Source organism: Oncorhynchus tshawytscha, linkage group LG18 (assembly GCF_018296145.1).
Source record: "Oncorhynchus tshawytscha isolate Ot180627B linkage group LG18, Otsh_v2.0, whole genome shotgun sequence".
Taxonomy (NCBI): Eukaryota; Metazoa; Chordata; class Actinopteri; order Salmoniformes; family Salmonidae; genus Oncorhynchus; species Oncorhynchus tshawytscha.
The window spans coordinates 26,392,777-26,407,260 of record NC_056446.1 but is presented as its reverse complement, the minus strand read 5'-3'; the positions used below and the strand labels follow the sequence as shown (position 1 = coordinate 26,407,260).

The window sequence follows — 14,484 nt, the reverse complement described above, 5'->3', positions numbered from 1 at the left end:
CTTGCTCTCTCTCTCTCCCTCTCTCCCTCTCTCTGTTTATCACTCAAATTCAAATTCAGAGAGAGAGAGGAGGAGTCTCAAAGTAATTGAAGAATCCATAGACTCTTACCACTGGAAAACACTAAACAAACATAAACACGAAGAGTTATCTATCCAAAACGGAGATGTATGGGTAAACCACCACTCCAATCTTTTTGGCCCTATAACAAAGAACAAACAGCAAAAACAAATACAAATCATAGAATCAACTATTAAAGACTACCAGAACCCACTGGATTCTCAAATTACCTTGAATGAACTACAGAACAAAATACAGACCCTCCAACCCAAAAAGGCCTGTGGTGTTGATAGTATCCTAAATTAAAAGATGAAATATGCAGACCACAAATTCCAATTGGCTATACTTAAACTCTTTAACATCATCCTTAGCTCTGGCATCTTCCACAATGTTTGGATCCAATGACTGATCACCCCAATCCATACAAGTGGAGACAAATTTGACCCCAATAATTACCGTGGGATATGTGTCAACAGCAACCTTGGGGAAATTCTCCTCATTATCATTAACAGCAGGCTCGTACATTTCCTCAGCGAAAACAATGTACTGAGCAAATGTCAAATAGGCTTTTTGCCAAATGACTGTACGACAGACCACGTATTCACCCTGCACATCCTAATTGTCAAACAAACCAAACCAAAGCAAAGGCAAAGTCTTCTCAAGCTTTGTTGATTTCCAAAAAGCTTTTGACTCAGTATGGCACGAGGGTCTGCTCTACAAATTGATGGAAAGTGGTGCTGGTGGAAACATACCACATTATAAAATCCATGTACACAAACAACAAGTGTGTGGTTAGAATTGGCAAAAAAACAAACATTTCTTCCCACATGGTTGTGGGGTGAAACAGGGATGCAGCTTGAGCCACACCATCTTCAACATATATATTAGAACAGTCTGCAACACCCGGCCTCAGAATCTGAAGTCAAATGTCTACTGTTTGCTGATAATCTGGTGTTTCTGTCCCCAACCAAGAAGGGCCTACAGCTCTGTCAGACCTGGGCAAAGTGAAACACCAAATAATGCATGCAGAGCAGAATTATGCCGACACCCGCTAAATGTCAAAATCCAGAAAATATACATTAAATTCTACAACCACCTAAAAGGAAGTGATTCCCAAACCATCCATAACAAAGCCATCACCCACAGAGAGATGAACCTGGAGAAGAGTCCCCTAAGCAAGCTGGTCCTGGGGCTCTGTTCACAAACACAAACAGACCCCACAGAGCCCCATGACAGCAACACAATTAGACCCAACCAAATCATGAGAAAACAAAAAGGTACAGTTGAAGTCGGAAGTTGACATACACTTAGGTTGGAATCATTAAAACTTGTTTTTCAACCACTCCACAAATTTCTTGTTAACAAACTATAGTTTTGGCAAGTCGGTTAGGACATCTACTTTGTGCATGACACAAGTAATTTTTCCAACAATTGTTTACAGACAGATTATTTAAATTATAATTCACTGTATCACAATTCCAGTGGATCATAAGTTTACATACACTATGTTCACTGTGCCTTTAAACACCTTGGAAAATTCCAGAAAATGATGTCATGGCATTCTAAGGTTCTGAAAGGCTAATTGACATCATTTGAGTCAATTGGAGGTGTACCTGTGAATGTATTTCTAGGCCTACCTTCAAACTCAGTGCATCTTTGCTTGACATCATGGGAAAATCAAAAGAAATCAGCCAAGACCTCCACAAGTCTGGTTCATCCTTGGGAGCAATTTCCAAATGCCTGAAGGTACCACGTTCATCTGTACAAAAAACAGTACGCAAGTATAAACACCATGGGACCACGCAGCCGTCATACCGCTCAGTAAGGAGACGCGTTCTGTCACCTAGAGATGAACGTACTTTGGTGCAAAAAGTGCAAATCAATCCCAGAACAACAGCAAAGGACCTTCTGGAGATGCTGGAGGAAACAGGTACAAAAGTATCTATATTCCACAGTATAACGAGTCCTATATCGACATAGCTTGAAAGGCTGCTCAGCAAGGAAGAAGCCACTGCTCCAAAACCGCCATAAAAAAAGCCAGACTACGGTTTGCAACTGCACATGGGGGAAAAGGTCGTACTTTTTGGAGAAATGTCCTCCGGTCTGATGAAACAAAAATAGAACTGTTTGGCCATAATGACCATCGTTATGTTTGGAGGAAAAACTGTGAGGCTTGCAAGCCGAAGAACACCATCCCAACCGTGAAGCACGGGGGTTGTAGCATCATGTTGTGGGGTTGCTTTGCTGCAGGAGGGTCTGGTGCATTTCACAAAATAGATGGCATCATGAGGTAGGAAAATTATGTGGATATATTAAAGCAACATCTCAAGACATCAGTCATCAGGAAGTTAAAGCTTGGTCATAAATGGGTCTTCCAATTGGACAATGACCCAAATCATGCTTCCAAAGTTGTGGCAAAATGGCTTAAGGACAACAAAGTCAAGGTATTGGAGTGGCCATCAGAAAGCCCTGACCTCAATCCTATAGAAAATTTGCGGGCAGAACTGAAAAAGCGTGTGCGAGCAAGGAGGCCTATCAACCTGACTCGGTTACACCAGCTCTGTCAGGAGGAATGGGCCAAGATTCACCCAACTTATTGTGGGAAGCTTATGGAAGGCTTCCTGGAACATTTGACCCAAGTTAAACAATTTGAAGGCAATGCTACCAAATACTTATTGAGTGTATGTAAACATCTGACCCACTGGGAATGTGATGAAAGAAATAAAAGCTGAAATAAATCATTCTCTCTAATATTATTCTGGCATTTCACATTCTTAAAATAAAGTGGTGATCCTAACTGACAGGAAGTTTTTACTAGGATTAAATGTCAGGAATTGTGAAAAACGGAATTTAAATATATTTGGCTAAGGTGTATGAAAACCTTTGACTTCAACTGTAATTACTTGACACATTGGAAATAATTTTTTAAAATAGCAGCGCGAACTAGAATGCTATTTGGCCCTAAACAGAGAGTACACAGTGGCAGAATACCTGACCACTGTGATTGACCCAAACTTAAGGAAAGCTTTGACTCTGTACAGACTCCGTGAGCATAGCCTTGATATTGAGAAAGGCTGCCGTAGGCAGACATGGCTCTCAAGCGAAGACAGGCTATATGCACACTGCCCACAAAATGAGGTGGAACTTCCTAAACTCCTGCCAAAAGTATGACAATATTAGAGACACATATTTCCCTCAGATTAGCCACAAAGAATTTGAAAACAAACCCAATTTTGATAAACTCCCATATCTATTCTCCCAAGATTTTCACCTGTTGCCACAAGAAAAGGGCAACCAATGAAGAACAAACAACATTGTAAATGTTTTATTTATTTATTTCACCTTTATTTAACCAGGTAGGCTAGTTGAGAACAAGTTCTCATTTGCAACTGCGACCTGGCCAAGATAAAGCATAGCAGTGTGAGCAGACAACACAGAGTTACACATGGAATAAACAATTAACAAGTCAATAACACAGTAGAAAACAAAGGGGGGAGTCTATATACAATGTGTGCAAAAGGCATGAGGAGGTAGGTGAATAATTACAATTTTGCAGATTAACACTGGAGTGATAAATGATCAGATGGTCATGTACAGGTAGAGATATTGGTGTGCAAAAGAGCAAGTAAATAAATAAAAACAGTATGGGGATGAGGTAGGTGAAAATGGGTGGGCTATTTACCAATAGACTATGTACAGCAGCAGCGATCGGTTAGCTGCTCAGATAGCTGATGTTTGAAGTTGGTGAGGGAGATAAAAGTCTCCAACTTCAGCGATTTTTGCAATTCGTTCCAGTCACAGGCAGCAGAGTACTGGAACGAAAGGCGGCCAAATGAGGTGTTGGCTTTAGGGATGATCAGTGAGATACACCTGCTGGAGCGCGTGCTACGGATGGGTGTAGCCATCGTGACCAGTGAACTGAGATAAGGCGGAGCTTTACCTAGCATGGACTTGTAGATGACCTGGAGCCAGTGGGTCTGGCGACGAATATGTAACGAGGGCCAGCCGACTAGAGCATACAGGTCGCAGTGGTGGGTGGTATAAGGTGCTTTAGTGACAAAACGGATGGCACTGTGATAGACTGCATCCAGTTTGCTGAGTAGAGTGTTGGAAGCCATTTTGTAGATGACATCGCCGAAGTCGAGGATCGGTAGGATAGTCAGTTTTACTAGGGTAAGCTTGGCGGCGTGAGTGAAGGAGGCTTTCTTGCGGAATAGAAAGCTGACTCTTGATTTGATTTTCGATTGGAGATGTTTGATATGAGTCTGGAAGGAGAGTTTGCAGTCTAGCCAGACACCTAGGTACTTATAGATGTCCACATATTCAAGGTCGGAACCATCCAGGGTGGTGATGCTAGTCGGGCATGCGGGTGCAGGCAGCGATCGGTTGAAAAGCATGCATTTGGTTTTACTAGCGTTTAAGAGCAGTTGGAGGCCACGGAAGGAGTGTTGTATGGCATTGAAGCTTGTTTGGAGGTTAGATAGCACAGTGTCCAATGACGGGCCGAAAGTATATAGAATGGTGTCGTCTGCGTAGAGGTGGATCAGGGAATCGCCCGCAGCAAGAGCAACATCATTGATATATACAGAGAAAAGAGTCGGCCCGAGAATTGAACCCTGTGGCACCCCCATAGAGACTGCCAGAGGACCGGACAGCATGCCCTCTGATTTGACACACTGAACTCTGTCTGCAAAGTAATTGGTGAACCAGGCAAGGCAGTCATTCGAAAAACCGAGGCTACTGAGTCTGCCGATAAGAATATGGTGATTGACAGAGTCGAAAGCCTTGGCAAGGTCAATGAAGACGGCTGCACAGTACTGTGTTTTATCGATGGCGGTTATGATATCGTTTAGTACCTTGAGTGTGGCTGAGGTGCACCCGTGACCGGCTCGGAAACCAGATTGCACAACGGAGAAGGTACGGTGGGATTCGAGATGGTCAGTGACCTGTTTGTTGACTTGGCTTTCGAAGACCTTAGATAGGCAGGGCAGGATGGATATAGGTCTGTAACAGTTTGGGTCCAGGGTGTCTCCCCCTTTGAAGAGGGGGATGACTGCGGCAGCTTTCCAATCCTTGGGGATCTCAGACGATATGAAAGAGAGGTTGAACAGGCTGGTAATAGGGGTTGCGACAATGGCGGCGGAAAGTTTCAGAAATAGGGGGTCCAGATTGTCAAGCCCAGCTGATTTGTACACGTCCAGGTTTTGCAGCTCTTTCAGAACATCTGCTATCTGGATTTGGGTAAAGGAGAACCTGGAGAGGCTTGGGCGAGGAGCTGCCGGGGGCGGAGCTGTTGGCGCCGAGGTTGGAGTAGCCAGGCGGAAGGCATGGCCAGCCGTTGAGAAATGCTTATTGAAGTTTTCGATAATCATGGATTTATCGGTGGTGACCGCGTTACCAAGCCTCAGTGCAGTGGGCAGCTGGGAGGAGGTGCTCTTGTTCTCCATGGACTTCACAGTGTCCCAGAACTTTTTGGAGTTGGAGCTACAGGATGCAAACTTCTGCCTGAAGAAGCTGGCCTTAGCTTTCCTGACTGACTGCGTGTATTGGTTCCGGACTTCCCTGAACAGTTGCATATCTATTCGATGCTATTGCAGTCCGCCACAGGATGTTTTTGTGCTGGTCGAGGGCAGTCAGGTCTGGGGTGAACCAAGGACTGTATCTGTTCTTAGTTCTGCATTTTTTGAACGGAGCATGCTTATCTAAAATGGTGAGGAAGTTACTTTTAAAGAATGACCAGGCATCCTCAACTGACGGGATGAGGTCAATGTCCTTCCAAGATACCCGGGCCAGGTCGATTAGAAAGGCCTGCTCACAGAAGTGTTTTAGGGAGCGTTTGACAGTGATGAGGGGTGGTCGTTTTACTGCGGCTCCGTAGCGGATACAGGCAATGAGGCAGTGATCGCTGAGATCCTGGTTGAAGACAGCGGAGGTGTATTTGGAGGGCCAGTTGGTCAGGATGACGTCTATGAGGGTGCCCTTGTTTACAGAGTTAGGGTTGTACCTGGTGGGTTCCTTAATGATTTGTGTGAGATTGAGGGCATCTAGCTTAGATTGTAGGACTGGCGGGGTGTTAAGCATATCCCAGTTTAGGTCACCTAACAGAACAAACTCTGAGGCTAGATGGGGGGCGATCAATTCACAAATGGTGTCCAGGGCACAGCTGGGAGCTGAGGGGGTCGGTAGCAGGCGGCAACAGTGAGAGACTTATTTCTGGAGAGAGTAATTTTCAAAATTAGTAGTTCGAACTGTTTGGGTATGGACCTGGAAAGTATGACATTACTTTGCAGGCTATCTCTGCAGTAGACTGCAACTCCTCCCCCTTTGGCAGTTCTATCTTGACGGAAGATGTTATAGTTGGGTGGGTATGGAAATCTCTGAATTTTTGGTGGCCTTCCTGAGCCAGGATTCAGACACAGCAAGGACATCAGGGTTAGCAGAGTGTGCTAGAGCAGTGAGTAAAACAAACTTAGGGAGGAGGCTTCTGATGTTGACATGCATGAAACCAAGGCTTTTTCGATCACAGAAGTCAACAAATGAGGGTGCCTGGGGACATGCAGGGCCTGGGTTTACCTCCACATCACCCGCGGAACAGAGAAGGAGTAGTATGAGGGTGCGGCTAAAGGCTATCAAAACTGGTCGCCTAGAGCGTTGGGGACAGAGAATAAGAGGAGCAGGTTTCTGGGCATGGTAGAATATATTCAGGGCATAATGCGCAGACAGGGGTATGGTGGGGTGCGGGTACAGCGGAGGTAAGCCCAGGCACTGGGTGATGATGAGAGAGGTTGTATCTCTGGACATGCTGGTTGTAATGGGTGAGGTCACCGCATGTGTGGGAGGTGGGACAAAGGAGTTATCAGGGGTATGAAGAGTAGAACTAGGGGCTCCATTGTGAACTAGAACAATGATAACTAACCTGAGCAACAGTATACAAGGCATATTGACATTTGAGAGAGACATACAGCGAGGCATACTGTAATCACAGGTGTTGAATTGGGAAAGCTAGCTTAAACAGTAGGTGAGACAACAGCTAATCAGCTAGCACAACAACAGCAGGTAAAATGGCGTTGACTAGGCAACGGGGCCGACAGATAAAACATAAACAAGCAGAATGGAGTACCGTGATTAATGGACAGTCCAGAGTGCATCAGCTATGTAGCCAAGAGATCAGTGTCCAGGGGGCAGCGGTGGATGGGGCAGGGAAGCTGGACTGGCGAGTGTTATCCAGGTTGAAAAAAAGTTAACAATGACTAAATAGCTTGTAGCTAGTTAGCTGGTTAGCTTCTGGAGGTTCTTGAGTGTGTTCTAAAAATTTAAAATAATAGTGATTCCGTATCACATTGGGTGAAAGGTATAAACAGATTAAAAATCAAGAAGAGATAGAAAGTAAATATGGGTCCGGTGAGTGTTTGGGACGCGGCGATTCAGACGGTTAGCAGGCCTGTGCTAACAAGCTAACAGTTCGTAGGCCCGGGCTAGACAAGCTAGCAGTTAGCAGGCCTGTGCTAACAAGCTAACAGTTCGTAGGCCCGGGCTGACAAGCTAGCAGTTAGCAGGCCTGTGCTAACAAGCTAACAGTTCGTAGGCCCGGGCTAAACAAGGTAGCAGTTAGCGGACCGGGGCTAGACAAGCTAGCAGTTAGCAGGCCGAGTTTAGCAAGCAGGGAGATAGCGAGGGCTAGAGAGTTGGCCTTTGGGGGACGTCGCGATGGGGTGAGTCTGTTTATTCCTCTTCATGTGGTGACATCGATAGACCGGTCGTGGGCCCGGGTATTGTAGCCCAGGAGTATGCTACGGTGGTAGTACAGGTGCGCTGGCCGGGCTAGCTTCACGCTAAGTGGGTGGAAGCGCTAGCCAGGAGTAATCATCCGGGGTTGCGGTTTAGCTAGATAGCTAGTTGTGAAGATCCAGCTGAAAATGTTCCGTTTGCGGTGGGAATCCAGGGATGAATCCGGGGATGAAAAATAAATAGGTCCATTATGCTCTGGTTAGAGTCGCGTTGTTCGAGCTGGCGAGAGCTTTCCGAGCTAAAGGTTAGCTTAGCTGATGACCGGTTAGCTGAAGACCGCTAGCATAGCTGGTGGTTAGCTGGCTAGCTTCAGTTGAGGGGTTCCGGTTCCGAAGTAAACATAAATACTTTAGGAAAAATAGCTACATTGGGTGAGGCGGGTTGCAGGAGAGTATTTGGAAGTATGTTTTTGAAGAAAAATATGTAAAAAACGAAAAATAGACGATATATACAAGGGACAGGACGACTTACTGCTACGCCATCTTGGAACAACGAGGTTACAACCCATATTTATGTTTATTTATTTTCCAATTTGTCCTTTAGCTATTTGCACATAATATGAGAGAGAGAGAGAGAGAGAGAGCGAGAGAGAGAGAGAGAGAAGGGGGGATTAGTTGTGGCAGGGCAGAGATAGATCAGCAAACCCTCTCACACACAGACTGCTTCTGTCCTGTCAGGAACTCTTGTTCTGTCCTCCTATCCTTCTTTACTTCTCTTCACTTATCCTCTTCTCATCTCTCCTTCACTGACCCAGCAGGTAATAACTCCTACATATTCATTTCATAAGAGCGTAGTGACTAACCCTTTATGACCCTATCTTATGCCCACCTCTACTTTATCACTCTGTCTGACTGGATTGTATCAACCTCTGCTGCAAAGCCATTCATTCACTCTGAGGGAAAGAAGACCGCACAGCCTTTCATCTCACAATGATTATGGGAACGAGGGATGAGACATGGGGGGGAGAAAGGAAAGGGAGGGACATGTTTTTCATTATGTTGTCAATGCTATCACTCAGCATGCCAGCGAAGCACGGGAGGGCTGGGGAAGAGAAGATGGATGGCGGAACTGTCTGGCTGTCTGTCTGAGACGACTGTCCAGGCTGGAGTCAGACAGATATCATGTGATAACATCAGGAAGTAGGAAACAGGAAGCAGCTGCAGATGACATGGGAAGATTGTGTGGTCCGTGGTCGCTGTCTGTTGTCGTGGAAATGTCCTCTATTTACCAAATCATGGGAGCAAACCACACACACGAGTCAGAGTTAGTTATAAAAGTCCATCTTTAATTATATAAGCTCTATAGCATTTTGACTTTCAACAGTTCAGTATCTCTAATGAAAAGTTGAGAGTCCCCACACAATGGCAAAATGGGATCCTTTATAGCAAAGATCACACATAGTCAGACAGCATAGACATAATTCATCGTTCAGCTTTGTCTCCTTTCCCAAACCCCAGAACCATAAACCAATCCTCCAAATCAACAGGCATATATCAAATTGTCATTTAGATACAACCAACTCAAAATACAACCAAACCTGGACAAACTCACGGAGAGGAGAATGAGGCTATAGGTTAAGATAGAAACAACATTAGAGGGAGCATTGATTCCAGACACTGACTGGGAAAGGTAGGGAGTAAAAGATATGTTTAAACATCTCAGCGGCCCATGCAACTTAGTCTTGACATAGAACAGATGACTGCAACCTCGCCACAGTATTATACAAAAATACCATTCTGATGAGAAGTAACTTACACACATTTGATGAATATTAAACATCTTACAAATGTTACCAACAAGTTCTGAATCTTCCCTAACACTGTGTCCACGTTGTGACATCTCCAATGGTTACAGCGTCTCAGATACTGTAACTTGTTTTGATTATTGGAGAGTAATTCCTTTTGGGCAAGGTGGGACATATGGGGAGTTTCCCTGAGTACTCCACGGCATTTGAAACATTTCAAAGCATAATGATGAGATAGAAACTCATAGTAGTGATTGCAGCGATCTGCATGTGAACCTGAGATTCTTTATGGTCTTATCAGGGTCAGGTGAACCATACTGCACTTCAGCGATATTTTTCTCTCTCTTCCAGGTCGTCCATCTCCTACTCCAGACACCCGGCCCAGGCCTGACCCCCCTGTGAGGATTCATGTGATGACAGAAACAGAGACAGGAGTAGATGAGGCATTGCGCCCCTCAGGCCTAACCTCTCCCAGGGGGCAGCGGATCCGGAGACCCCCCCAGTCGTCCTCCGGCCCTCGTCAGCCAGAGAGGGCTAGGGCAGGGCTAGCCCTGCTTGACCAGAGGTCCCAACACCAACAACACCACACCCAGCCACAGGCAGACCAGAGAAACAGACACAACCTCAAACTAGGTAAGAGCATCTGGATCTCTTTCACACTGAGTTTGCATATTGTTGTGTGATGAGGGAATTAGAAGGTAGGCCCTTAAATGGCAGGTAATCTAAAACTCAGCCTGAAGAAGAGTCCAGTAGTATAAACGCGTTGCAGTTGTGCGTCTTGATGCTATATAAGGGTTAATCTGCTCCTACTTACAGCGTATGTTTTCTTTGTAGATATTACCTGTACATAGTTGACTAAAGTTTTCTTCATCGTACTGGTCGCCTACTTGTTGTCTTTCTTGTATATTGTTGTGTGAACAGTACAGTATGTACTGTGTGTGCTTAGTGCCCATCCATAGTGTGTTGTAGAGTTTAAACGCTGGCCTATGTCTCTCTGTTCGTAGCTTCTGAGTCCGTCTATGTGGTATCACTGCAGGCACAGAGAGCAACGGGGCGGAGCGCGCCAAGCAGCAGGGCCACCCTGACCAAAAAAGCTCCACCAGGTACACCTTATGACCATATTATTAGTCTTTACAACATCCTTAGAAGCCTTTATAACCACTCTTAATTAACTACATCCAGCTGCAAGGAAATCCTCTTCAGACAACACTCAAGCTACTAATTATATTATATTATTACATTATTATATTATTACACTATTACAATATTATTACATTATTGTATAATTACATTATCATATTATTATATTACATTATTATATTTTTTACATTATTATCTTATAATAGTACATTATTATATTATTACATCATTACAATATTGTTACATTATATTATTACATGATCATATTATTATATTGTATTATTACTTGATTATATTATATTATTACATTATTATATTATTACATTATTATATGATTACGTTATTATATTGTATTATAACATTATTACATTATTATATTGTATTATTACATTATTATATTATTATATTATTTCATTATTATATTATTACATGATCATATTATTAGATTGTATTATTACATGATTATATTATATAATTTATATTAGTACATTATATTATTATATTATTACATTATTATATGATTACATTATTATATTGTATTATAACATTATTACATGATTATATTATTACATGATTATATTATTACATGATTATATTATTACATGATTATATTATTACATGATTATATTGTTACATTATTATATTATTATATTGTATTATAACATTATTACATGATTATATTATTGTATGGTATTATAACATTATTATATTATTACATAATTATATTGTTACATTATTACATTATTATATTGTATTATAACATTATTACATGATTATATTATTGTATGGTATTATAACATTATTATATTATTACATAATTATATTGTTACATTATTACATTATTATATTGTATTATAACATTATTACGTGATTATATTATTATATGGTATTATTCCATTATCACATTATGACATGATCATATTATTATATTGTATTATTACATGATTATATTATATTATTTATATTATTACATAATTATATTGCTGTATGGTGTTGTTACATTATTATAATATTACATTATTATATTGTTACATTATTATATTATTATATTGTATTATAACATTATTACATGATTATATTATTACATGATTATATTATATTATTACGTTATTATATTGTATTATAACATTATTATGTGATTATATTATTACATGGTATTATTACATTATTATATTATTACATTATTATATTATTACATGATCATATTATTATATTGTGTTATTACATTATTATATTATTACATGATTATATTATATTATTTATATTATTACATGATTATATTGCTATATGGTGTTGTTACATTATTATAATATGACATTATTACATTGCTACATTATTATATTTAATTAATACATTATTATATTGTTACATTATTATATTATTATATTGTATTATAACATTATTACATGATTATATTATTACATGATTATATTATATTATTACATTATAACATTATTATGTGATTATATTATTACATGGTATTATTACATTTTTATATTATATTATTACATGATCATATTATTATATTGTATTATTACATTATTATATTATTACATGATTATATTATATTATTTATATTATTACATGATTATATTGCTATATGGTGTTGTTACATTATTATAATATGACATTATTATATTGCTACATTATTATATTTAATTAATACATTATTATATTATTACAAATGTATATTGTATTGTATTATTACATTATTATCTTATATTATTACAACACTCAAACCACATGACACAACACACTTTTTAGAGTTTTACACCATTTCAACACCTCTCCTCATATAGCAATGTAAAAACAGACTACATTTCAGTAATGCACACGCTTAGAAAAAAGGGTTCCAATCAAATCAAATCAAATTGTATTAGTCACATGTGTCGAAAACAACAGGTATTCTTACAGTAAAATGCTTACTTACGAGCCCCTAAACAACAGTGCAGTTTTAAAAAATACGGATTTTAGAGCAGCAGTAACTAACAATACCGAGACTATATACAGGGATGTACTGGTCAGTTGAAGTAGTATGTACATGTAGGTAGAGTTATTAAAGTGACTATGCTTAGATGACAACAGAGAGTAGCAGAGGTGTAAAGAGGGGGAGAGATGGGGGGGACATGCAAATAGTCTGGGTAGCCATTTGACTAGATGTTCAGGAGCCTTTTGGTCCTAGACTTGGCGCTCCGGTACCGCTTGCCACACTCTATGACAAGGGTGGCTGGAATCTTTGACAATTTTTAGGGCCTTCCTCTGACATATATAGAGGCCCTGGATGGCAGAAAGCTTGGCCCCAGTGATGTACTGGGCCGTTCGCACTACCCTCTGCACTACCCTCACAGTTGCCATACCAGGCAGTGATGCAACCAGTCAGGATGCTCTCAATGGTGCAGCTGACAAATCTTTTCAGTCTCCTGAGGGGGAATAGGTTTTGTCATGCCCTCTTCACATCTGGACCATCTTAGTTTGTTGGTGATGTGGACACCAAGGAACTTGAAGCTCTCAACCTGCTCCACTACAGCCCCGTCAATGAGAATGGGGACATGCTCGGTGCTCTTTTTCCTGTAGTCCACAATCATCTCCTTTGTCTTGATCACGTTAAGGGAGAGGTTGTTGTCCTGGCACCACACGTCTAGGTCTCTGACCTCTTCCCTTTAGGCTGTCTCGTCGTTGTCGGTGATCAGGCCTACAACTGTTGTGTTATCGGGCAACAAGGCCTAGCCTTGCAGTCATGAGTGAAGAGGGAGTACAGCAGGGGTTCTTCGTCTGTCCCCATATGAGAACCCTTTTTGGTTCCAGGTAGAACCTCTGTGGAAAGGGTTCTACCTGGAACCTAAAAAATATTATTCAAAGGGTTCTCCTATGGGGACAGCCAAAGAACCCTTTTAGGTTCTAGATAGAACCTTTTTTCTAAGAGTATAGTAACTTATTTTCAGTTAATTGTGCTTAGACCTGCATACCTCCAGACCATGTTGTGTGTTGTGTATCCCCCATGCAGAGCCTGAGGAGCATGAGGCCAAAGACATCAGCGTGAGGGTCATGTCCCCTCAGTCTGTACTCATCAGCTGGGTGGACCCGTCCATCGAGATGGAGAAGGTCCTCCCTGGGGACTCCAGGTGAGAGAGTGTGTGTGTTTTTGTGTGTCTGTGAGAAAGAGAGAGAGAGATAAGTCATATAATCCATTTCCTCCTCTCCAGACACTACACAGTGAAGTACAGGGAGAAGGGTGAGTCTGCTCGATGGGAGTACAAGGAGACCAACCAGAGGAGGCAGCTGATAGATACCCTGTCAGCTGACAGGATGTACGAGTTTTCTGTCCGCATCTCCAAGAGAGACAACCATGGCAAGTGGAGCACATCTGTGTTCCAGAGGACCCCAGAATCGGGTAGGTTGTCTTACTTCCTGTCTGAAAAGAAAGGATAACCCCAAGTCTTCAATGTCATTTCCCATCTATTAAAGTTGAAATCTACATTTCAAGCAATACAAAAGCGACTGTTTTGGTAAAGGGATTAGTGATGTGGCTGCGGAGAGGTAACCACTCTCAGATTAACAGACAGACTATAGACTGACCATCCATGATATCAACATTATAGTTTGAACCACGTTATGAGGCTTTACAGTGTTTATTTACATGTACTTTGTTTACAAACATTGGAGTAAAACAATGTTATATTTTGTTTTCTGATGTTGTATGACAGTTGAAATAAGCTCATGAGGCATTTATAAATTACATTCAAGAATCAATGGG

The 14,484-nt window shown here is 41.4% G+C and overlaps 1 protein-coding gene across 1 annotated transcript in view; it reads left to right on the top strand.

Annotated features, from left to right (window-relative positions):
- The window catches only part of LOC112217378 (fibronectin type III domain-containing protein 1), a 121,013-nt gene that overhangs the window by 60,319 nt on the left and 46,210 nt on the right, over positions 1–14,484 (top strand). The window contains exons 5-8 of the mRNA XM_042300509.1: positions 9,942–10,223; positions 10,595–10,693; positions 13,735–13,852; positions 13,934–14,121. Of these exons, the coding sequence (XP_042156443.1) occupies positions 9,942–10,223; positions 10,595–10,693; positions 13,735–13,852; positions 13,934–14,121 (687 nt within the window). The remainder of the gene's footprint in view (positions 1–9,941; positions 10,224–10,594; positions 10,694–13,734; positions 13,853–13,933; positions 14,122–14,484) is intronic.